Source organism: Gossypium raimondii, chromosome 3, assembly GCF_025698545.1.
Source record: "Gossypium raimondii isolate GPD5lz chromosome 3, ASM2569854v1, whole genome shotgun sequence".
Classification (NCBI taxonomy): Eukaryota; Viridiplantae; Streptophyta; class Magnoliopsida; order Malvales; family Malvaceae; genus Gossypium; species Gossypium raimondii.
Genome location: NC_068567.1, coordinates 38,977,880 through 39,001,995, shown reverse-complemented (window position 1 = coordinate 39,001,995; position 24,116 = coordinate 38,977,880). Strand labels below are relative to the sequence as shown.

Sequence of the window (24,116 nt, the reverse complement as noted above, 5' to 3'; positions counted from 1 at the left end):
TTATGCCTTGTTACGAAAATCGATGCAATTTAACTTGAGCTTCCTTTTCGACATATTGGGGGGCAAAATTGCTCATTGAACTCTTTCTGAAACTCCTACCAAGTTTCAATTTTGGTCTCACCTTGTTTCTCATATGTGGATCTACAACACCACTACAAGAGAGCGACACTAGTAAAATAGACAATAGTAGTGTTTACCTTAGTGGCATCATCCTCGATGCCCATCGTACGGAAGTATTATTCCATCATCTAAAGAAACTTGTCCACATCTCTTGTGGAACTCATCTCCTTAAACTCTTTTGGCTTGGGGACATCTATTATAAGTTGCTTAGAAACAGAAGCCAACATCTTTTTTCCCGCAGTAACTTTACACATAGCGAGCTCTCCCTCAAGATCCTTAATTTTTTCCATTATGGCCTCATTTTTCTCCTTCAAAGCCATGACCATAGCTTCGGGAGCATCATTCTTCTCTGTTTGACCACCCTTGGTGGCATTGGAGGCCTCTTTCATGACATCCTAATTGGCACTAAGGGCCTCTATAACATAGTCCCTTAGCTTCCTTTTCATCAAGTCCAACTCATCGGTGCGTCCCTCGACTACATTAAGGGTCTCCCTTACATCCCGTATGGAGCCTTCAAGTTTGGCAACTCAGCCTTTCAAAGCTGACAACATATTGTGGGGAAATGTGTCAATATTGAAGTAAACTTGTAGTTATTTTCTATGTATTTGAACGATGAATAAATAAATAAAGTTAATTGAACATTTCACTGCTATATCTTTTGTGTTTCTATCTTTCATGTTTTGCATACATAGCAAAATTAAGACAAGCAAATTGTTAACTCATTGATTGTTTAAGTTGAAACTATTGATAAGTGACACTATAAAAATGTTTACATTGCGAGAAAGACAACTTACTTCAGTATATAATCTAAACGAGTTTGTAATCTCGTAAAAGAATCAAAGTGAGAGTTTGATTCAAATACTTAGAAAGATTATTATTTCGTCTACAATTCCAATTGAGGGAGATGACTAGTCTTGGCAATTGAAGCAGTTGACTTTATAGGTAGAGACATAGATGTATTCATTGAAATAATGATACATTATACTGGACCCAAGATGAATTAATTCTAAATCTATTTGTGAATTAATTAACTTGTGACATTCATAGTGCGATTTACTTAAATCTAGAGTTAGTCACTGATCATGCGTATGTAACTCATGTGCTTTGATATAAGTGGAGGCTTATGCTCTAAACATGATTAAGCCCATAGTCGGTATGTTGGGTACATGACTTGTGTATGACATGACTTTACTGACAATAATGAAATTTATAGCTCGATTAAAGAGTTAACGATATCCTTTCATTGGGATTGTGTGGATTGATAAATATGGAATGTGGCCATGGGTTACTTGTTCTCGAACGAGCAATTTATCACAGTCATTTGTTGACAGTGATCATATTAATCATTAAGAAGACACAATGGTGGCAATGAGATCAAATAGGATTGTATTGAGTGAACGGATTTAACTCAAAGAAATCAATGGTATCATATGAGGGCAACACACACATGACGAGGTCATTGGGCAAAGCAGTTGGATGAATTGCTTTCGTAAAGAGTATACAATAAGGAGTTTTCAATCATGGTACTTCTTGTAGACTAACTCCATGATTAAGTAAATTGTGAATTATCGGAACAATGCTTCTAAACATAATTGCAATTACTCAAGCCTAATTGTATATGTTTGATTGGTTCCTTCGCTAGCTCAAAAAAAGCTCTATCGGATTGCATTAAATCAGAAGAAAATTGTACGAATTTGGACATAATTTAATTGAGTCAATTTATTCGACGTGGAATTAAATTAGATGGTAGTGATAATTGTTCAACTAAATAATTTAATTAAAGAATTTTCCTAAAAATTAATTTTGGAAAATCTTAGTGATTTTTAGGAAAATTAATTTTGATCAAATAAAATTAAATTGATCAAATTAATTAAAATAAATATGATATTTTTGTAAATTAATTTTCAAGTCAAACAATTGGTCTAATGGGTAATTAAACTTGAAAATTGGACCTAAGATCGAAAATTGGGCCCAAGAAAGCAAAATCGAAATTGAAACCCAAAAACTAGTTGAACCGGGTCTGGTATGTGAAACTAGGCCGACGGTCCAACCTATAACAACCCTATAGTCAGGAGTGTCGGAAAGTGCATTCCCAAGACTTCGTTCCCGTAAATCAAACTCGTAAATAATAAATATTTACGAAGTTAGTTGTGTAGTTAATTAGATTTTGGTTAAGTAAATATGCATGATTTAAGAGTTATTAAATTATAAGGACTAAATCGCGTATAGGGTAAAAGTTGAATTATGATTTTAAAATAATTAAAGAGACCAAAAAAGCAATTATGCCTTTGTTCCATTAAGTGGACGACATTAATGATTAAGTATACATATATATATATATTATAGTAATTAATAAATTAAAAGTTAAAAGTATGTATATGTATTATATAATATAATATATAATAAATATAATTATATTAGATAGAAAGTGGGAAATGTAAAAGAAGACATCCAAAATAAATAGAAGATATAAAGAAAGAAAAGAAAGAAGAAAAATGAGAGAAACGTATGCCCATAAGAGTTTCTAAGATTTAACTTCAATTGGTTAGTCAATTTAGTTTCTTTTCTTGTAATTTTATATTTTAGAATTAGGTACCTAGGGCTACCCGACCCATATTGTAATTTTAGCATTGATTAAGATTTTAAATGTTGTAATTATTAAATAGTTTTAGTATTAGAGATTAAATTAATAGATTTTTAAGCTAGAAATGATAAAATATTAAATTGTAGAACAAATTTGTAAATTGTGAGTAATAGGGACTAAATTGTGAAAAATTTGAAATTTAGGGTTTAATTAAAAATAAGGAGTTAAATTTAGTTTAAAGTGAAATTTTATGAAAATATAGAATTAAATGTGAAGAATAAAATTAATCTCGATTTAGGGACTAAATTGGAATTTAAGAAAATATTGAGTAAAATTTAAAATATTCAATATGAAATTAAATTGTGTTGTATTGATGTCTTTTAATTGTTTTAATTCCGTAGCTAACGTTGTACCGAAATCCTAGACTAAAAAGGGAAAGGATAAAATCGACGTCGAATAGCTTGGAATCCACGGTTTGTTTTTCTATAATCTGAACCTAGTTACTAATAGTTATATTTTGATTTAATGCATATGATAAGTGGTTAAGGTGAGTATTTTGGCACTTTGATATTGAATTGAAATTATAGTTGATTGAAATGGATTGAATTGATATAAATATTATGAATTTATTGATTATTTGAATTGAAATAAATATATTGTAAATATGATAATGTGCAATTATGATAATTGGATATTAGTTGTATTTGGAAAGTGAATTGGAACCTTATTAACTGTATTGGGCTGAGTCAGATATAGATAGCATGCCATAGGATAGGAAGAGTTCAGGAATTTCTTCGACTTCGAGTCGATGAGGCATTGGGTGCCAATTTACTTCGGTTTAACCGATGAGACACTGGGTGTCAATTTATATAATGCTGGGCGTAGTTATTACTTCAGATTTATCCAATGAGGCACTGGGTGCCAAACTAGTATGTTGGTTGGATTTGTGTATCCGTCCGAGCCCGAGTCGTATTAGTAGGGGTAATCAAATAATAAAGTTTTGTAATCGATATTGAATGATATTGTATGATTTGAAACATGAAAAATGAGATATGTGGTGATTAAATGAGATACATGAGTTATGTACTCATGAGTTGAATATTGAATGGATAATGCCATTGTATAAACAAATGTGGTTTGATATGTGAAAAGCTATTTATATAGCAAGTGTGTGAATTGGAACATTTGTTAAACAAATGAAATACAACAACATGTGTAAATTGAATATAGTATGAAATGATATGCTATTATGTATGAATTCAAAAGATTGACAGATGGTAGTTGTGATCTTAGACATTAATATGTGTTTATAATTCAATTTTGCATTTTGCATTCTCTTGTCTTTAAATGTTCAGATTATAGAAATATCACTGAGTTTTACTCAGTGTACGGTTTTATTTTTCCCGTGTGCAGGTTAGGTATTTCTCTTTTGATTATCGATTCAGCATCCAACAACAATCCTAATCTCAAATGTGGTGATGTTTATCTTTTTGTGTTGGCATGTACCTAGGATGTCTAGTTGATAGTTATTTTGTGGATGGATTGTAAATGAAGTTATAAGTGTAATGTTGGTTTGAGTATATAAATGTATGTTTGTGTTTGAAGCCATAATTTGACATGTTATTTTGAACCAATGCTTGTTACGTGTATGTGAATATAAGTTGATGTTTTAGGTAGATATAAGCTAGGCCAAATTGATGGATTTTGGCATGTTTAAAATTTTGATTTGAATGATTCAATAATGATATGTTTTGATAATACAAATGTGGTATCAATGAGGGTATATTGGTTAGGCACCTAAGATGATTGTTTTGACATATTTTGAGTGTGTTTGATCGTGTTTTGAATAGATTAAATGAATGGTTTTTGAGTTGTTGAATGCATAAGCAAGTAGGAAATGGTAAACTTGTGGTTTAAGGCACAATTTAGGTCCACACGGCTAGCACATGGGCGTGCGAGGTCATTTCGAGGGTTACACGGCTTGGCACACGGGTGTATGGCTTGGCCGTGTGACCCAAGTCAGTGAGTTACACGAGCACGAATACAGGCTGGAACACGGTTGTGTGTCTCTGCTGTTAGAGTATGCCCAAAGATCAATCATGAGATGGTTGTAATAACATACTTGATTTATCATGTTTATTAATATAAGGCGTTACCATTATTATTTCAGTTTCTTTTCTGTGTATATAAATAAACTGTTTTATAATAATGTCCTAAGAATAATATGATTATTCTTAAAAGTTCCTTAGTCAAGTATTATTGTTGGATAGGACAACGATAATGCATTAAGACTAACATGTAGTTGATTGATGATAAAGAGTTGTCATTGATATGGAATGTCAGAATCATTACATGAATATGTGTGTTAGAGAACAACATATTGGGTGACCCGTTATGAGTATGTTTCTTGGATTATTACGTAATTGTCACGACATTACTCATAATGATTAATATTTATATGATCCTCGGACATGAGATCATCATAATCCCAACATCGTGAGTTGTATATTTTGATACGATCAAGCGTACACCATAACCGGGTTGTTCTATAAAGGCGATGTTGGATATACCACAATCTATGTAGAGGGATATGGTTGGTCGATATAGGATAAGTCCTCCTACATAATAGGAGTAATATCTTAGGCCACTTGATTAAGTGAGACTAGAAATGCATGGCCATGCTCAAATAAGTTGATATTAGATGTCATACTTATTTGTATATCGTAGTCTGCTTAAGATATCAAGGAACATGGAATGGACAATGTAAGTGTGACTATTCCAAGACTTGTGTCCAATCCAGAGATAAAGGACTTAAGGATTATTGCATAAAAGGTTAATCATAAAAAAAAGGTTATGTCGAATCATGATCTCTTGTGACTTAGGTAGCAATGATGCATTGCTAGATGCCACTCATTGTTTGTAGCATTAGAATCATTCTAGTGTTACTGCTAACGTTACAGGAACCTACAGGGTTACACCCTATAGTTGAAATGAACGGAATAAACCATAGTTGGTATTGTTTTTGGGGTCGCTTGAATTAAATTAATTATAGAATTAATTTAATTCGGTAATCAAATTTCCAACACATTATGTACAAGGTTGTTGTATGTATAATGAGGACATGAATTTGGTTAGCATAAGAATTCAAATAAATATATGGTTTACCGAACTAATATTATAATTAATGTAATTATAATTTTCGGTATAAAAATATTATTATATTTATTTAATTCCTAAAAACCCTAAAACAAAAAGGATATATATATAATCCCGTTTTTCTTTGTTTGAGCCTAGCAGCCGTCAAAGAAAAATAACTCTCAAAACTGTTTTGGGGATTCCTTCCGTTCGTAGTCAACTGGGTGGATTACGAGAGGCGGGATCACGATAGATTACGACTTGGTTCGATAGCGGATCGGACTACTCGTTGTTGAGGTGTTCTTGTCTACTCGAATAAGCAGAGGTAATTTCGTAACCTTGATCACCCGATTCGTTCCTCACACATGGATCCATGGTTAGGGTCATTGATTTTTTTTTCATTGCTACCGTAGGGTGTCTTGGCGATCCAACATCTACTTCAAATGCCCACACGACCAGATACACGGGCATGTAAATTGACCATGTGGCCCCTGAAGTTGAATTTTTCTAATTTTTCCTAAAATTTTCAAATGTTCCCGATTTAGTCCTGAAACACTTTTAAAGTGATTTTAAGGTCTTGAAGGTTCGATTAAAGGACGATATGCATGTATAATATTGGATTATGCTATGTTCATTGAATGTTTTGAAAATAATGATTATGTTACATTTATTTGATAATGCTCTATAACCCTATTCTGGCGATGAATATGGGTTAAGAGTGTTACACAACCGGTGGCTGAAGCGGACCAATCGGGCTATCATTAGCCTGGACCGAACACACAACAGTTGAACTGACTAGGGATGCCGTAAGGGTGTCGCACCTACGATGGCACCACCAGGTATGATGCTGCCAGTGGTTGCGACGACGACATTCAGGTGGCTTGCGGATGGTCGAGATGATAGTTCTTCTATGGTTGAGCAATGGAAGACTTACACTCATACTAAGACTTTACTAGATAGTTTGATTTCAGATTAACAATTCCAAAAATGATATTATTTTAATAGTTTTAATATTAAATTAAAGTTAATATTTATCTTGATAATATTTTATTAATTTAATATTAAAGTGATTATATTAATATTAAATTTAATTTAACATTTATCTTGTAGATAAGTATTATATTAATTTAATATATTTAATATTAAATTTAATCTAATATTTATCTTGATAAGTATTATATTAATTTAATATTAAGTTTAATCATAGTTGAACTCTCTAAACTCTCCTATATAAATAGTCTTGTATCATTATTTTTCACACACTTAAATTTAAGAAAAAATTGTAGAGAGAAAATTCTCTGAAGAAATTATTTTAGAAGATTTCTAAAGATATCTTTTTATTTACAACTTGGTCCAGAAGTTTAGAGAAATTCTAAAATTTCCCTACTGGTAATTTTATGAATTTTTTTGATTCAAAGCGAGCCCATACTCGGCAGACGTGAGCTTGAGGATAGCGAAGAAGACTACTCGGTGGAAGCGTTCATCCTAAACGAATCGGAAATGTATATTTTTGACTAAGTGTTTATTACTTTAGATATCATAATAAAGTTCTAGTTTTAGAAAAAAAATTTAAAACTCTGATTTTCCTCAAATCTATTTTCCTCTGCGTTTTTCAAACTCGATTTTTCAACACATACCCCTCGAGCTGCAAGCTTTCTTACTCTTCCCACAGATCTTAATCAGCTTAACTTGTTCTTTTACTCCATTTGAGATCTCAATTAGTGCCTTCGAACATTGACTTTGATACTAACTATTACGCGGCTAGAACTTTAGTCTCGTAAATCGTGTAGCCTTAGGCAATTTCTTTGCTCTGAATTTGCCTAAGTCAGCGTAACTCTCACAAAAGTGAAAATTCTCACAAAAATTCTCTAAGGGATCGAAAACAAAGCAGAAGCAACTTGAAAAAGAAAGAAGCCATGAACGAATAGAAAAACTAGAGAAAAATAGCTTGTACCAAGTGTTTGAGTAAATGCTCTCAGATATATTCAAAACTATGAATGGAATGATTACAAATGATGGGGGAAGTCTCTTTATAGTTGAGCCCCCTCAAAACCAACGGTACAGGTTGAGTTACATCGACGGTTAAGATTAGAGCTTATCTACAATTGAGAGCCCTAAGGAATTTAAACTCTATACAATTTTATCCCTTTAGGATTTACACTATTTACCCTGATAGCTCTAGTTTTACTGGAGTGTTTCACTAGGCCATCGAGGTTTCAAGTAAATGGGTTTCTCCATATGTCCCACGAGTTGGGTCAAATCAAGCGGGTTAAATGAGTCTCATTTCATCAATTAACCTCTATGGAACCCTCTTTGTTTGATCATCACGAACTTTGATCCACAACTCGTGACACCTGAAGATACTTGAATGCTACGTATATATGAATGCTACTAAATTTTAGTCATGTTGAGCATATTTGTAATAATGAAGTTTAATAGGTAAGACATTGGTTTAATCAATTACTCTATAATACACATTTTTTCCTTTTCATATTTATGTCATGAATGTTTAAAAGTCTTATAAGGAATAATATGTTAACATAATATGTTCTTGACTTCTTGCATAAAATATTTTGGTTTGCTTTGAATAAGGGTTTAATCTAATTTGTGCACACCACTATCATGTGAAATGATTACTAATTCATCATTTAATAAACTTTTAAAATATAAAAATGATAAATTGAAAAAAACATATGTATCTAAAAAATTAGATAAATATAAATTTTATAAAAAAATTTATACTTAAAGATGGGTGAAATTCTTCAAGTTGACAATGTAAAAGATAATGATCCGATAAAAGCTTATAAGAAACTTTTTTGTTTTTATTTGTTAGGGTTCATAGGAAAAATTAAATTATTGTATTGAAAATATTATTAACTTGATCATGAATGAAGTTTATAAAAATAACAAATTTATTAAATTTGGAATTTTGAGTACATACAGGAAAGCGAAAGCGACTAAGATAGAAATGAAGAAAAAAAATCTAAAATATTAGTCGCACTAAAAATGAAAACTTCTACGATACTTTCACTACATAATTTAAAAAATGAAAAGAAAAGAAAATCTAAAACATCAAAGAACCCTACTTTTCCAGGTTAGCTATTCTATTCTACCGTCCTCTGGTTTCTCGGCAGGCTTTCAACAGAAGGTGGTCATATTCATTTTCTTTATGAAAATTTTCTTCGCTTCATTTGCTTTGAGATTTTATTTTGTTTTTTCAGTATTTTAGCTCTTTATTTTGATTTCAATTTTTTTTCATATTTCAAGAATCTTCGATTGTTTTGTATGTAATCATTTCTTTATCGAAGTTTGGCTTTAATTTATGTTAGTTTGAATGTCCCAGCAGTACTGACAGTGGCTTGTAGTTTTTCATAATTTTACCTCTAATTGAAGGCAGGTATATAGTTAAAACTATATAATCAGACTAAACCTGCTCATGGGTTGGGCGGCCCGGCCCGGCCCGACGGCCCGCTCGAAATTTGGGAGGGTTCGGGTAAAAATATAGGCCCGAAATATTGGTTTGGGCAGAAAAATAGACCAGTTTAGAAAACGGGCCGGGCCTCGGGCAAATTTTTTTGGCTCGGGCCCGACCTGGCCCGGCCCGAATATAATTAATATATATATTTTATTACATTTACTGATTTATTTTACATAAACATTTTACGTTTCCCATTTCCCCCCATTTCCCAGATCGCGTTTAGACTTCAGATACAAATCCTTAACCCCTTCCCTCCTCCCTTTTTTTCCCCCAAATCTAAAAGCCACCTCCACCAACCCACCATCCCACCTCCGGTGTCCGGTCCTCCACAACTCTAGCAAATTTTGACCAAAACTAGGTGGCATTGTTGTTCTCTTCACTTCGATTCTTCTGCAACTTCCGACCCAAACCCTTCAAATCAACAAGTTCAAGGTAAGCCAACTTTAGTTTTCATTTTAATTGAAATTTTCGAGCTTTACATTTTAATCATGTACTTAAGAGAAGGCCGCTCTTTATTGCTGAAAGTTCAGAAACCTTCAATCCCATTCGTTTTAAACACAAACCCAGTTTCAACTCCCATGAAAGAACCCCAATCCGATCAAACCCAGTCCCAAATCGAAGAATCCCAAGTTCTCGATGCATTAAAACAAGAACCCAACATTTACCCTAACTACAGTCAAACAAAGTAGAGTCAATGTCTTGACGTAGCTATTATTACATTCATGACTGCATTTTACCAATAATTTTATAATTGGGATAATCTTATATTTGATACCTTTAGTTTTATAAAGTGTCCGATGTGGTACATCAATTATTGATATGTATTTTATTATAGTACTTGTACTATCATAAAATGTTAATGTGTTATATGTATTTTGAAAAATATCCAATATGGTACTTGAACTATCAATACATGTTTTATTATGGTATTTACACTTTCATAAAATGTCAAATGTGATACTTGAACTATTAATGTGCATTTTATGATGAAACATGTATTAGACACATCTTGTGAAATTACAGGTGCCATAATAAAACATATAATGATAGCAGTAGAAAATGAAAATTTAAGAAACCTTCAAAACTTTGAGGTGCTTCAGAAGTAACACACAATTTTTTTAACCATCTATAACCAAAAACTGATATACTGATAGCAGAGTAGTAAAGATTCATCAGCCATGCATCCTCTGGCAAATGGCCATAACCTAACCAAATAAACAAAACCATGATATGAATTTTTCTTAGCTGGTCATATTTACAAAACACATGATTATGATTTTAATCTTTATCAACATGCTTCTTTTACATTTAATAGTTAAAATATTGTGCCCATAGTTCTTGGTTTGTTCCTCTGTCCCTCAAAACCAACTTATTGCATTATATTATATTTAAACTCTTAGTCTTTTGGGATTAGACTAAATCATTGTCATGAGTTCTCCTAGCATGATAGTGAACTGTAGCACCGCATCTTATCAGAAAACTACAAAAATCTAAAATTTAAGGACTAGTTCTTACACTATATTTTACTTTCAGGCAGTATATACTTGTATATCTTCAAGGAGCACTAGGCAGAAATTGGTGCTTTTCAATTAGTGAATTTACCATCTATTAAAGAAAGAAATTGTAGATACTGTTCCTTTTGCCATGCTTTTATTACTACAGAGCTTTTATTAGTACAGAGCTTAAAAACTTTCTTCTTTTTTTCTTTCATCACACTTAGCTCAGCATGTTTGTCATTAGAATTTGGTATAAGATTTATTTACCTTTCTAACTTTACAAAAAAAAATATTATTGGATGAGAATGATTGTTATTGATTGTTTGGCTGTAGTTACAAAAAAATTATTATTGGATGAGAATGCATGCTGCCACGGGTTCTGTATTTGCATACAAACAATATACGTGCATTCAATCACTCGAGCAATGTTCTCTGCATAGCCATTGAAATTTGTTTCTGTAGCAATGTTCTCTGCATAGCCATTGAAATTTACTAATTGGAATTTTGGAATCAAACAATTTTGAGCTCCTGCCAAATTTTAATCTCATCTTTTTTGTTTTTGCTTTGTTTTATTGCAGAAACAAGCTATTGAGGCAGAAAAAGCAGGCCCAGTCAGGTTGCTATCACTTAGAGGTTGCTATCACACCCTTTCCTTCGAAACAATCAAACTCAGATCTTTTCGTAAATGATGTGTGTTTTTTTAGTATTACTTAAAACATGTGACAAGTTTGATCTTGTATCACAAGGCTAGCATAGTTAAATAACTAGTTTATTATCTCATGCAATATATGAGTTCGGTATTATACTATTATGTAATATGTATTTATTTTTATTCTCTTTTTTTAAGAATTGATTGTTTGTAATTAAATTCAAATTAATTGTTTGTAATTGAATTCAAATAAGTAATCAAATAATTTTATTTTTTTGTTCATTATATACAAAAAAATTACAATTTGATATTTCATATAAATTTAATAACAATTAGTTTTAACTTTTAAGTAAAAAATAAAAAAAATAAAAAAACGGGTCGGGCTGGGCCCGGGCTTCATTTTTTTATACCGGCCGGGCCTGGGCAAAATCTCAGGCTCATATTTAGGGACGGGCCGGGCCCGGGCCTAGTAAATGGGCTGAAATTTTTATGGGTCCTACCCAAACCCGGCCCGGCCCGGCCCATGAGCACCTCTAAATCAGACCATATATAACTTAAGCATATAATGCACCTTTCAGTTCATCTTTTACCTTTAAAACTCTTGGGTACATGGTACATAACAAGAGTGTGTAAGTTTATATGCCCCCGATTCCACAGAAAGTAATCAATCTGAGCTTTAAGCTTCCTCTGGGGCCTCTAGAGAACGACTAAATGTCATCATGCATGTAGCATAATTGCAAGAACATGTCTTTCCAATGGAACTCATAGAGTTGAATTCAGCTAGGCACATTGCATTACTAACTAGAAAAATGTAGAAACTGTCCTTTCTGGTTCCTTGAATTCACACCCAATAATTTGTATGTTTATCTTTTAGTAGTATTATAAATTTTAATTTGTTAATAATTGACTTTTCTTGTTAACAAATTATGGACATGCTCAAGTCCTCAGTAACACATGACTTCTTTTTTCAGATAATTCTTGCTGTCCTATGGAATAGAGAATCAAGTGTTAAAAACTCCATTACAGGCACAGCTTATTCAGTCCCCTTGGAACATCAGCACTGCATTTGAGTAACCCAAATAAAATATATGCAACAACTGCATGTGCAAATATTGGTTTAGCCTGTTTGATTGATCTTTGGCTACTTGAAGTAGGATATTAATTTTAACCCATAAGTGCTGAACTTGTTTTGAGTGCTCCAATGTTCATAGCTTGCTGCTGTTGGGCATTATTGTTGAGACTTTACGATCAAGTTATTGATTAAGCCTTTGGTTAAGGAAGAAAGAGTGGTCATTCAACCCCCTTTTCTCACCCCTATAGGGAGTAGCCGGTTTTCATGTTGCTATGATCTCATTCATTGCAGGAGCAAGCAATTATGGGGAAGCAGGAAGCTCTGGTTACAAAAGGAGGTCCTAAAGGAAAAAGAGTAGACGGCATTCTATTTAAGCATTGGAAGGGAGAGGAAGTGAGGATAATGTGAGTGGCTAGTTGTAAACCCTTCCTCTTCTTCCTTTTTGTAATGTGCAGTTCATTGCATCCCCAGAAAATAGGGTGAAACAGTTGTTTTCCTTTGCTAAGTTTGCAATGTTCAATTTACTCCTGTTGATGTCTCATTGGACAGATTTTGTAATGCCTCTGTTTGGATTACATGTTTCTTGCTCCCATGGCAAGAAACATGCAGATGGTTATTTTTTTTTTTGTCTTTGTGCTTCTCTTTTTTTATTCACTTTCAGCTCTTCAACGTATTGCCTCCGTAAATAATCGGGTTAAAACTTAAAAATCATGTTTTTAATAAATATGGGTGTATTTATATTTAATTTCTTCAAGTTTTATTTGTATATTACCAGGATTGTATATTCGATACTTAAGAAAAATAAAATTCAGGTAATATAAAAAGTCGTCCATTATCTATGATGATATATTTACATCATCCTTGAAGTAAAACCACATGTTCTGAGATTGATTTAAAAGGAAGAAACAATAAGTTTATTTCTCTGGACAATTCATTATAATGCATCTTCATTTTCCATGAAATGATGCAATACAACAAGGATGGGTCAAATATCCCTACAGAGGCAAAAATTAGTGAGATAAAGACGAACCCTGAAATTTATAACTTAGCAACAAAGCAGTCAACACTTAACTGGCTACAAACATGTTACAGATCTTTAGTCATGTTGAACATATTTGTAATAATGAAGTTTAATAGGTAAGACATTGGTTTAATCAATTACTCTATAATACACATTTTTTCCTTTTCATATTTATGTCATGAATGTTTAAAAGTCTTATAGGGAATAATATGTTAGACATAATATGTTCTTGACTTCTTGCATAAAATATTTTGGTTTGCTTTGAATAGGGTTTAATCTAATTTGTGCACACCACTATCATGTGAAATGATTACTATTTCATCATTTAATAAACTTTGAAAATATAAAAATGATAAATTGAAAAAAACGTATGTATCTAAAAAAATTCAAATTATTACAAAAAATCTAGAATTTAAGTTAGAGAAATTAAAACCCAAAAAAGTTATCTCTTTTTTAAATAAATTGCAAACAAATTAGATAAAGATAAATTTTATACTTAGAGATGTGTAAAATGCTTCAAGTTGACAATGTAAAAGATAATGATATGATAAAAGGCTTATAAGAAACTTTTTTTGTTTTTATTTGTTAAGGTTCATAGGAAAAATTAAATTATTGTATTGAAAATATTATTAACTTGATCATGAATGAAGTTTATAAAATAACAAATTTATTAAATTTGGAATTTTGAGTATATCTGAAAGCGAAAGCGACTAAGATAGGAATGAAGAAAAAAAATCTAAAATATTAGTCGCACTAAAAATGCAAACTTCTACGATACTTTCACTACATAATTTAAAAAATGAAAAGAAAAGAAAATCTAAAACATCAAAGAACCCTACTTTCCCAGGTTAGCTATTCTATTCTACCGTCCTCTGGTTTCTCGGCAGGCTTTCAACAGAAGGTGGTCATATTCATTTTCTTTATGAAAATTTTCTTCGCTTCAATTTCTTTGAGATTTTATTTCATTTTTCCAGTATTTTACCTCTTTATTTTGATTTCAATTGTTTTTTCATATTTGAAGAATCTTCGATTGTTTTGTATGTACTCATTTCTTGATCGGAGTTTAGCTTTAATTTATGTCAGTTTAAATGTCTCGGTAGTACTGACAGTGGCTTGTAATTTTACCTAATTGAAGGAATGTATATAGTTAAAACTATATAATCAGACCATATACAATTAGCCATTGAAATTTTACCTCTAATTAATATATATATTTTATATTTTTAAAATTTATTACATTTGCATTTCCCAATTCCCCTCCCCATTTCCCATTTCCCATTTCCCATTTCCCGACCCCTATCTGATAAATCCCTAACCCCTTCCCTCCTCCCTTTTTTTCCCCAAATCGAAAACCCACCTCCACCGATCCACCATTCCACCTCCGGTGTCCGGTCCTCCTCGACTCCACCTCCGCTCTTGCCTTCAACGTCTTCTACCTTTGAATTTCAAAGGTGAGTTTGCTGTTAAGTGTTAACCCTATTTCCCGTAACCGGTTTTCTAATTTTTCAACGTCTTCTCCCCTTTTTGCTTTTTGATTTTGATTGTGATTTTGATTTTTGCTGTTAACGGTTTTCTGATTTTGATTTTGAGACACTGAATCTTGGGGGGATTTTGATTGTGTTTACACTTTACATATCGGGGGGGTTTGATTTTGCTGTTAACATTCTTTTGTCGCAAATTTGTTCTTTTATTAAAACCGAAAAAGGAAGAAAATCAATAGAATTGGATTTAGATTTTAGGGTTTATGGAATCTCTATACATGCGTAAAAAGCGAAAACTTGTGATCCAGAAGATTGGGGTGAATCCAAAATTCAACTTTGTTTGAAATAAGAAGAAACTGAAAAAGTAGGCTGTTCTCGAATCATCTGTGGCACTTGCTCTTAGCCTCGATAAGTTCACGGGACAAAGCCGTGAATAATGAGTAGGATCATTAAGGGAATTATTAAGGAAATTAGCAATTGATTAAAAGTTAGTAATTAAAGGGAATGAACTAAATTGTGAAGCAACTAGATTTGAAGGATTAAATGGGAGATTAATCAAGGTTCTTAAAATTTAATAAAACCTTCACTGGTATATAATTAGTGGACAAATATGATCTTGCCAATCATTTTCCACTAACTAATTCAAGGATATATGATCTTGCCCATCGTATGTATATGTATTGTACTTTGATGAATTATAATTTAAAGTATATTGGTTGAATAAATTAAAAGTATGAATGATTTATATGTATTTTAATGTTCGAACATATGGGCCTTTGCATTTTGTTAAAGTATGAATGGTATATAAGTATATATATATAAAATTATAATAACCCAATCTTTGCACTCATTATTTCAAGTTCACAATGATAATACAGCTGCCATTTGCATTTAACTTACGATTTCAATTTATTAATTTATTTGTCCTAATACATCTGTATATTTAAATTTCCATGTATAATCAAGGTAAGAGTTGCCTTAACACTAAAGGTGATTAATGAAAATGTAAATTGCTTTTTTTTTTTTCAAATTTCGTTGAGAATTTAGGGATTTTTTATGCTCTAAGAAGTATTTAAATACTTTTCAGGGTTAATCACTTAACACAATCCTTTATTTTGTTCTTTTGTAATCGACTAGGCAAAACAATGAAACTAAATGATTGTTAATAATATGAATTTTTTGGGTTTTTTTTTTAACAGTGGTTGGATTTGGCAAAAAAAGAGGACCTAACTCATATGAGAAGTAAGAGATCTACGTAGGTGAAGAAGGCAAGAAGCCTTGTTGAAAGCTTTGATGGATTTTAAGTCTTTGATTTCTTTTGGTAATGTTTTTATTATACATTACTGGTTTCAAGGATTGGACTGAACTACCATTTTGTTTTGTAGACATTATGTAATATGTTATCGATTATCTTTAACGTTCTCTCTGTTAAGCAAAATGAATGAATCATCCGAGTCTCTGAAATCGAGTCTTAGAGCTTCATATATTAATTTTGTGATATAATAATGGCAGCTATTTCTTCAATTCGACAAATTAGCGGGCAATTTACATTCTCTGTCAAAAGGTTTGCTCCATTTTCTCCTTTTTCTAAAATTTTTATTCAAAGTATAATTTAGTTTACTGCTTGCCCAAAAAAATGGGCCGGGCCGGGCCGGACTTTATATTTTTCCATGGGCCCGGGCCTAGGAAGCGGGCTGAAAATTTTTTTTGGGCCCGGCCTGAACCTGGCCCGGCCCAGCCCATGAGCACCTCTACATGGGTTCATGTCATTCCCTTTAGTAATATTTCTTTATTAATGTTTTGGCTTTAGTATAATTTGGAGAGTTTTTAGTTTTTCCTTGCTTCTTCTATCTTGGAAATTTGCATTTGATCAGAGCTTTACGTTTGCAGTTTCGGTGTTGTGTAGTAACCAATTTGGTAGGAGATTCAGAGGAAGAAGGGTGATCTTTCATAATTAGTAGTAAGTTCATGTTTTTATTGAATGGCACTAGCTTTGCATTGACAACCTGGTTCTTGTTCTCGTTCACAATTGATTTTAGTAAAAATATCATAGCTTGCTTCTGTTTCTCTACATCTTTAACTTCTATTTCTTTAAAGCTATAAACTTGCTTGCCATAAACCCTAAAATGATGTACTCCTTTAATTGGATTGCCAAATCCATCACAAAGCCAGTGATGTACACAATTCACTCGAAATTTGGTAAACCCCACTTAAATCTGACTACCCTTTTCAAAACTCTCTCCACTAAACCTCCTCAAAATGGCAAAGATGACTCTTGGAACGATGCCTGGGAAACGGCTTGGCTCCCTGATGACATTTCTCCCAAGAACAGAGCTCCTTGGGAAGCTGATGTTAACTTCCCTTCTAATGAAGAATCCGCAAAAATGGTGCTTTCATCGGACGTAGATGCTGAAACCAAGGCATTTGTCGAAGACATGAATGAGAATTGGAATGAGAGACGAAAGTCACCTAAGCAGAAGCAGAAAGAGGAAGCAGAAAAGGAGGGGAAAGGAGAGGGTGGTGGATTGTATAGTTTGGAGAACATAAAGAAAGATTATAGGTTGAAGAAGCAGAGAATCCATGCTGGGTTGTGGATGAAGGAGATTGACAAATTGGAAGAAGCTAAATTGGGAAATTCTGCCAATGATATTGATAGATTGCTTGATAGCTGCTCTGAGTATGTCTTTTCTTTTATACACTTTGTTTCCTTGCTATGTTGGTTTAATGTGATATTTTGAAAGGGTTTTTGGTTTCTATTACTTTCCATATTGAAACTTGTCTTCATGTCATAGCTAACAACATCTTTAGGTTCTACCAGCAATTTATTGCTGTACTTGTGGGATGTAACACATAATGTATATTGTGAAGGATTTTTGACTCTACCAATGCTGACTTGGAGAATTCAGAAGTTCCAAGCTCTTCTGAGTTAAAAACTAAGCCTGATGGTTGGGAAACAACATCAAAAGCTCCTGATGGAAACGTGTGGGAGATGTCACAGAGGGAAGAAGATATTCTCCTCCAAGAATTTGATCGCCGAATTGCTTACTGTAAATTCCAGGTGTGTGTGTGTGTGTGGTGTTGTTATTTACGAGCTTCTTGTCATGGGTACTTTGGTCTATTGAACTGTTAACATTGAAGCTGCTTTTGGTTATCTAAAATTATACAGATAGCTAGTTTTATTAAGACTCACATATTTAGCCGGAGGAGACCTATTGATGGGTGGAAATACATGATAGAGGAGATAGGGCCTAATGCAAGGAAAGGCAAGGGCAGTGTTTCAAGGTTACCGAGTTTGTCTGATGCATCGACGCAACCATTTAAGGAGGAGAAGTTACAATTGAAACCTTGATTGGTGGTTGAGACTTGACACCTTGAGAGGTCACACAATCAACTCTCCGCCAGTTGCAGAATCTGTTCATTTTGAGTAGTTCTTACAATAAGTGCATTGGTTTTCTGTTAATAGTATTAATTATTTGTGTATTATATAAATTTTGTTATATTTATGGATGTGTGTTATTGTACTTTTCTTTCTTGTTATATTTTAGGTACCGGAAAGTGTTGTGTAGAACTACTGAGATTGAAGATGAAAATTATTAGTTCTTCTAGCCGGCATTGTTAGCAACTTAAGCATATAATGCACCTTTCAGTTCATCTTTTACCTTTAAAACTCTTGGGTACATGGTACATAACAAGAGTGTGTAAGTTTATATGCCCCCGATTCCACAGAAAGTAATCAATCTGAGCTTTAAGCTTCCTCTGGGGCCTCTAGAGAACGACTAAATGTCATCATGCATGTAGCATAATTGCAAGAACATGTCTTTCCAATGGAACTCATAGAGTTGAATTCAGCTAGGCACATTGCATTACTAACTAGAAAAATGTAGAAACTGTCCTTTCTGGTTCCTTGAATTCACACCCAATAATTTGTATGTTTATCTAGTAGTATCATAAATTTTAATTTGTTAATAATTGACTTTTCTTGTTAACAAATTATGGACATGCTCAAGTCCTCAGTAACACATGACTTCTTTTTTCAGATAATTCTTGCTGTCCTATGGAATAGAGAATCAAGTGTTAAAAACTCCATTACAGGCCCAGCTTATTCAGTCCCCTTGGAACAACAGCACTGCATTTGAGTAACCCAAATAAAATATATGCAACAACTGCATGTGCAAATATTTGTTTAGCCTGTTTGATTGATCTTTGGCTACTTGAAGTAGGATATTAATGTTAATCCATAAGTGCTGAACTTGTTTTTAGTGCTCCAATGTTCATAGCTTGCTGCTGTTGGGCATTATTGTTGAGACTTTACGATCAAGTTATTGATTAAGCCTTTGGTTAAGGAAGAAAGAGTGGTCATTCAACCCCCTTTTCTCACCCCTATAGGGAGTAGCCGGTCTTCATGTTGCTATGATCTCATTCATTGCAGGAGCAAGCAGTTATGGGGAAGCAAGAAGCTCTGGTTACAAAAGGAGGTCCTAAAGGAAAAAGAGTAGACGGCATTCTATTTAAGCATTGGAAGGGAGAGGAAGTGAGGATAGTGTGAGTGGCTAGTTGTAAACCCTTCCTCTTCTTCCTTTTTGTAATGTGCAGTACATTGCATCCCCAGAAAATAGGGTGAAACAGTTGTTTTCCTTTGCTAAGTTTGCAATGTTCAATTTACTCCTGTTGATGTCTCATTGGACAGATTTTGCAATGCCTCTGTTTGGATTACATGTTTCTTGCTCCCATGGCAAGAAACATGCAGATGGTTATTTTTTTTGTCTTTGTGCTTCTCTTTTTTTATTCACTTTCAGCTCTTCAACGTATTGCCTCCATAAATAATCGGGTTAAAACTTAAAAATCATGTTTTTAATAAATATGGGTGTATTTATATTTAATTTCTTCAAGTTTTATTTGTATATTACCAGGATTGTATGTTCGATACTTAAGAAAAATGAAATTCAGGTAATATAAAAAGTCATCCATTATCTATGATGATATATTTGCATCATCTTTGAAGTAAAACCACATGTTCTGAGATTGATTTAAAAGGAAGAAACAATAAGTTTATTTCTCTGGATAATTCATTATAATGAATCTTCATTTTCCATGAAATGATGCAATACAACAAGGATGGGTCAAATATCCCTACAGAGGTAAAAATTTGTGAGATAAAGACGAACCCTGAAATTTGTAACTTAGCAACAAAGCAGTCAACACTTAACTGGCTACAAACATGTTACAGATCAACCCATTGTACAAGGGACTTTCATTGTTTTCAGCAAAGCCAAAATGTTCCAATAGTAATTATAGCTATGAGTGTAAAAATTACAAGTTCTGTTAAACACCTAGAAACTACATTTTATCTTGATGAAGGTTGAAATCGTTTCAACCTTCGGACAACTTGCCACATAATTGGCCTAGTTGAGAGGCCATGTGATGGCCAAGTGCAACAGTTGTACAAGGTGGTCATGCGGACCTGTTTCCCATAACCTTGTCGTGAGCACATCTTTTGCCTGACCCTATCGCAGGAGGATACAAAACTTTCTTATTTGATTTCAACTCAAGCAACACAATGCCTTAGCTATGGACATCAGCCTTCTTAGATACACGACAGGTCGTAGCATAGTCTGGTGCAACATTACCAATTGTGCCAGCTACCCCGGTTGTTGCATGGGTTTAAGAGGTACCTAAAAGCCTTGACAACCCAAAGTCAGAGAGATAAGCATTAAAACCATTGTCCAAAATATGTTACTTGGCTTGACATCTCGGTGTAGAACCTTTGGAGTGCATTGCTCATGTAGATATGCAAGTGCATGGGCTACATCCAGAGCAATCTTGTGAACAATCTTCCAATTTACAGCTCCTGTGGACCTTTCCTTAGTAAAATTTTATAAATTACCGCCTGACATAATTATAAACAAGAAACATCTGTTTCACTGGCATGGAACCTTATTAGAGTTACGAGATTAGGGTGCCTAATCGTTTCTAGGGTCTTTACCTCGACATGAAACCGTTGTAACACCTTGGAACCTTCCAATTGTAAGCCTCTTCACTGCCACTAGGGACCCTAGAGCTATTTCAGTCTTGTAAGTGGACCCAAAACCATTGTTCCCCATGCATTTGCCAGCACTAAAATTCCCTATTGCCTGGACAATGGCTTCATATGTCAATGAGACCCCCATTGTCAAAAAGCTGTAATTTCCCTTAATTCATAAACTGGAACGCTGGACGTTGGGACCCATTTCTGGGTGTAAAAGAAGACAACTAGAACTGAAGAACTAAAACTATGGCTTAGATGTTGTGGATGCAATCTCATTGGAATCTAACCTTTTATTGATAGTTTTGTTCCTCGAAAGAAAAGCTACACTACTTTTAGAATATTCAGCATTGGTTGCCATATAAGTAGCAATTCCCCCCAATTAATCAATGTTTGCACTCGAGCATTTCATGCATTTATCAATCTAAGTATAGCACAATCATTCAAGTCAATTCAATCATCATAATCTCAATTCAATCGAATAGATAGACATTAGTAAAATTCCAATCTTACACATCTTCCTCAGGCAAACATGTCGATTCACAATTTAATTAAGCACACGATTATCAAATTATTTTATGATTAGACTCCACAATATTGATTCATGCTAAATTGCTAAGATACCAAACTTTTCAAAAATTCACAACCATAAACAACCATTTGTTCAATTTCTTGTGTTCTTTTTTTTTTTTTAAATGAGGAAATGAAGTCTAGAGTTTCGCTAAATCTTTTTACAAGAAGGGTGCCAACCCAAGAACCACACATCAATTGCTCAATCGGTCACATCTCTAGATGGCTACTAGCTCTACTCATATTTGTTAAGATTAGCAGAGTAAATGAATAGCTTAGAACCCCACTCGATCTTTTGATGTGAAGATAGATGACAACCCAAGCACCTGATCTCGGTTACTCAATCAATCACATCTCTAGATGATTAATATTTGTTAAGATTAGCAGAGCAAGTGCATAGCTTATAATGTGACTTGATCTTTTGATGTGAAGATATATGAAAACCCAAGCACTTGACCCTGGTTACTTAATCGGTCACGATTCCAAGACTTTACTCATAATCTAAACAATTAATGGAGCATTTGTTATTATCTTTTTCAAATCTTTTTTAATTTTTTTTCCAATTTTTCAAACAAATTTCGAGCACAAGATAAAACAAAAGACTATTTATGGCAATGAATTCATGCAAATAAAGTGTATTGACCAGTTTAGCAAAAATTAAGTACTCAATTTCACACACAATTTTATCTCAAATAATTATGCTAACCTAAGTGTTTTCTCATCAGAATCAAGTAATGGAATCAAAAATTTCCTAGTGTTTAGATGCTTTAAAGAATTTGGGAAGTAGTCATTGAACTTTATCGAATGAAAATAGCATATAAGGATGAGAAATACAAGTCATGCATAAAGACAAGCAAGAGATCAACACATTTTACCACATGCAATGCTCATATATCAAATTTTAATTCAATTCAACTACCTCTCACTTAATCCATTCATTGTCCTCAATGTATTTCAATAAATGACATAGTGTTGAGAGAACTTCCCTGAATGTGCAAGACAATAGGGCTATGATGCAAGTGGCTACAAGAGTCCAATCCTATTCAAGTAAAAAATAAAATAAATTAGAAATAACTAGAACCACAAACAAACATAAACAAAAATCAAATTACTAAATCAAACAAGAAAATAAAATAAAATAAAAATGGGTTGTCTCATAAAAAGCGCATTTGTTTAATATCGTTGGCTCAACATGGCCCATCATTCTGTTCAAATTGGATTTCTAATATGTATTTCCTTCTCTAACAGCTCATTTTTCAGTGTTGTTGAAAATAGTAGTTTTGAGACCACAAATCAGACGTGTTTGTCCGTAAATATTCATTATTTAATATTTAAGAGATCATTAGGGTTGTACTAAAATTTGGTTAGGAAATTTTATCGTTTGGATACTTAATTAAGCAAAAAAGACTAAATCGTAAAAGTTGAGAAAGTTGATTTCTATTAGTTAAAGTTATCAAACAGCTATAGAAAGGTTAATTAAGGGACTTGAATAGAAAATAAACCATCACTACTTTAGTGGATGGTAATGGGTTTAAAATTAGTGAATATTAAATGTATGTTTAAAGGGTAAATTTGTAATTAGGTAAATAAATGGTTTTAAACAGAACATGTTAAAAAAAATTCATATCATCTTCTTTCATCTTTTACAACCGAAACCCTAGAGGAGGAAGAAACACATTTGACCAAAAATTGGCTTTGTGATTAGGTAAGCAAACCTTGCCCGTTTTTAGTAATTTTTATGTTTTTGAGCTTGTATTAGCTTGGTCTAGCTAACCCGAGGATTAATTTGCAAAATTGTTAAATGTGGTGGATTTTTCCATTGACGTGTTTATTATGTTTTTGAAGTTTTTTGATAGATTATTAAGCTTGATTGTTTAATAGAACTATTTTGTAATAATAGAACTATTTTGTAAAGTAGTTTTTAGTAATTTTAATGTTTAAGGACTAAAATGTAAAAATAGAAAAATTATTTTTACTTGTTGTGAATTAACAGTAAATAAGGACTGTAGTGAGGTCCTAAAAAATTTGGCTAAGTTGGGTTTTAGTTGAAATTGGTTAAATTGCGAGTTTTGGACTTAAAGACTAAATCGCATAAAAGTAAAATGTTGGGAGTAATTTTGTAAAAATGTCTAGAAGAACTTAATAGCATAAAATGAGTTAATTTTTCTGTTGGAATTAGTTAATTGAATGAAATTATTATTCTAGATCAAGAACGAGTTGAGAAAATTATGGAATAGTCCCTGTACCTTCGTTATTGATGCAGTTTAGTCTGGTAAGTTCGTTCGGTTTAATTGTAATAAAATTTAAATAGATGTTATATGAATTTATTTTTTGAGTGTTGAGTAATGTATTAATGCTTGTAATGAGAATAGAGATAATGAATCGTTATAACATTGTGTACTAATGAAATAGTCTAAGCTGGTGAACGCAGGATAGAGTATGATTGACATGCCAATAGGTTATTTTGTGCGCGATACGAGATTGGTTT

At 32.9% G+C, this 24,116-nt stretch overlaps 2 protein-coding genes across 3 annotated transcripts; one reads left to right on the top strand and one right to left on the bottom strand.

Moving 5' to 3' along the window:
• The first annotated feature begins 14,793 nt into the window (after positions 1-14,793).
• LOC105794239 (protein GAMETE CELL DEFECTIVE 1, mitochondrial) lies at positions 14,794-19,732 on the top strand. Of its 2 annotated transcripts, XM_052628331.1 has the most exons (7): positions 14,794-15,006; positions 16,236-16,357; positions 16,549-16,600; positions 16,927-17,713; positions 17,905-18,094; positions 18,203-18,414; positions 19,074-19,732. In XM_052628331.1, the coding sequence occupies exons 4-6, from the start codon at positions 17,163-17,165 to the stop codon at positions 18,383-18,385; spliced, it is 924 nt and encodes a 307-aa protein (XP_052484291.1). In that variant the 5' UTR covers positions 14,794-15,006; positions 16,236-16,357; positions 16,549-16,600; positions 16,927-17,162; the 3' UTR covers positions 18,386-18,414; positions 19,074-19,732. The 2 variants fall into 2 exon arrangements, with proteins under 2 accessions (XP_052484291.1, XP_052484290.1); XM_052628330.1 differs by lacking the exon at positions 19,074-19,732 and having other exon boundaries at positions 18,203-18,641.
• Positions 19,733-20,380: 648 nt separating this feature from the next.
• Positions 20,381-21,337, bottom strand: LOC105795869 (probable LRR receptor-like serine/threonine-protein kinase RPK1). The gene is given in 8 exon segments (XM_012625523.2): positions 20,381-20,456; positions 20,458-20,550; positions 20,552-20,765; positions 20,768-20,928; positions 20,930-20,950; positions 20,952-21,037; positions 21,039-21,214; positions 21,217-21,337. Coding segments are annotated over 8 exon segments (948 nt in total).
• Positions 21,338-24,116: the final 2,779 nt, after the last annotated feature.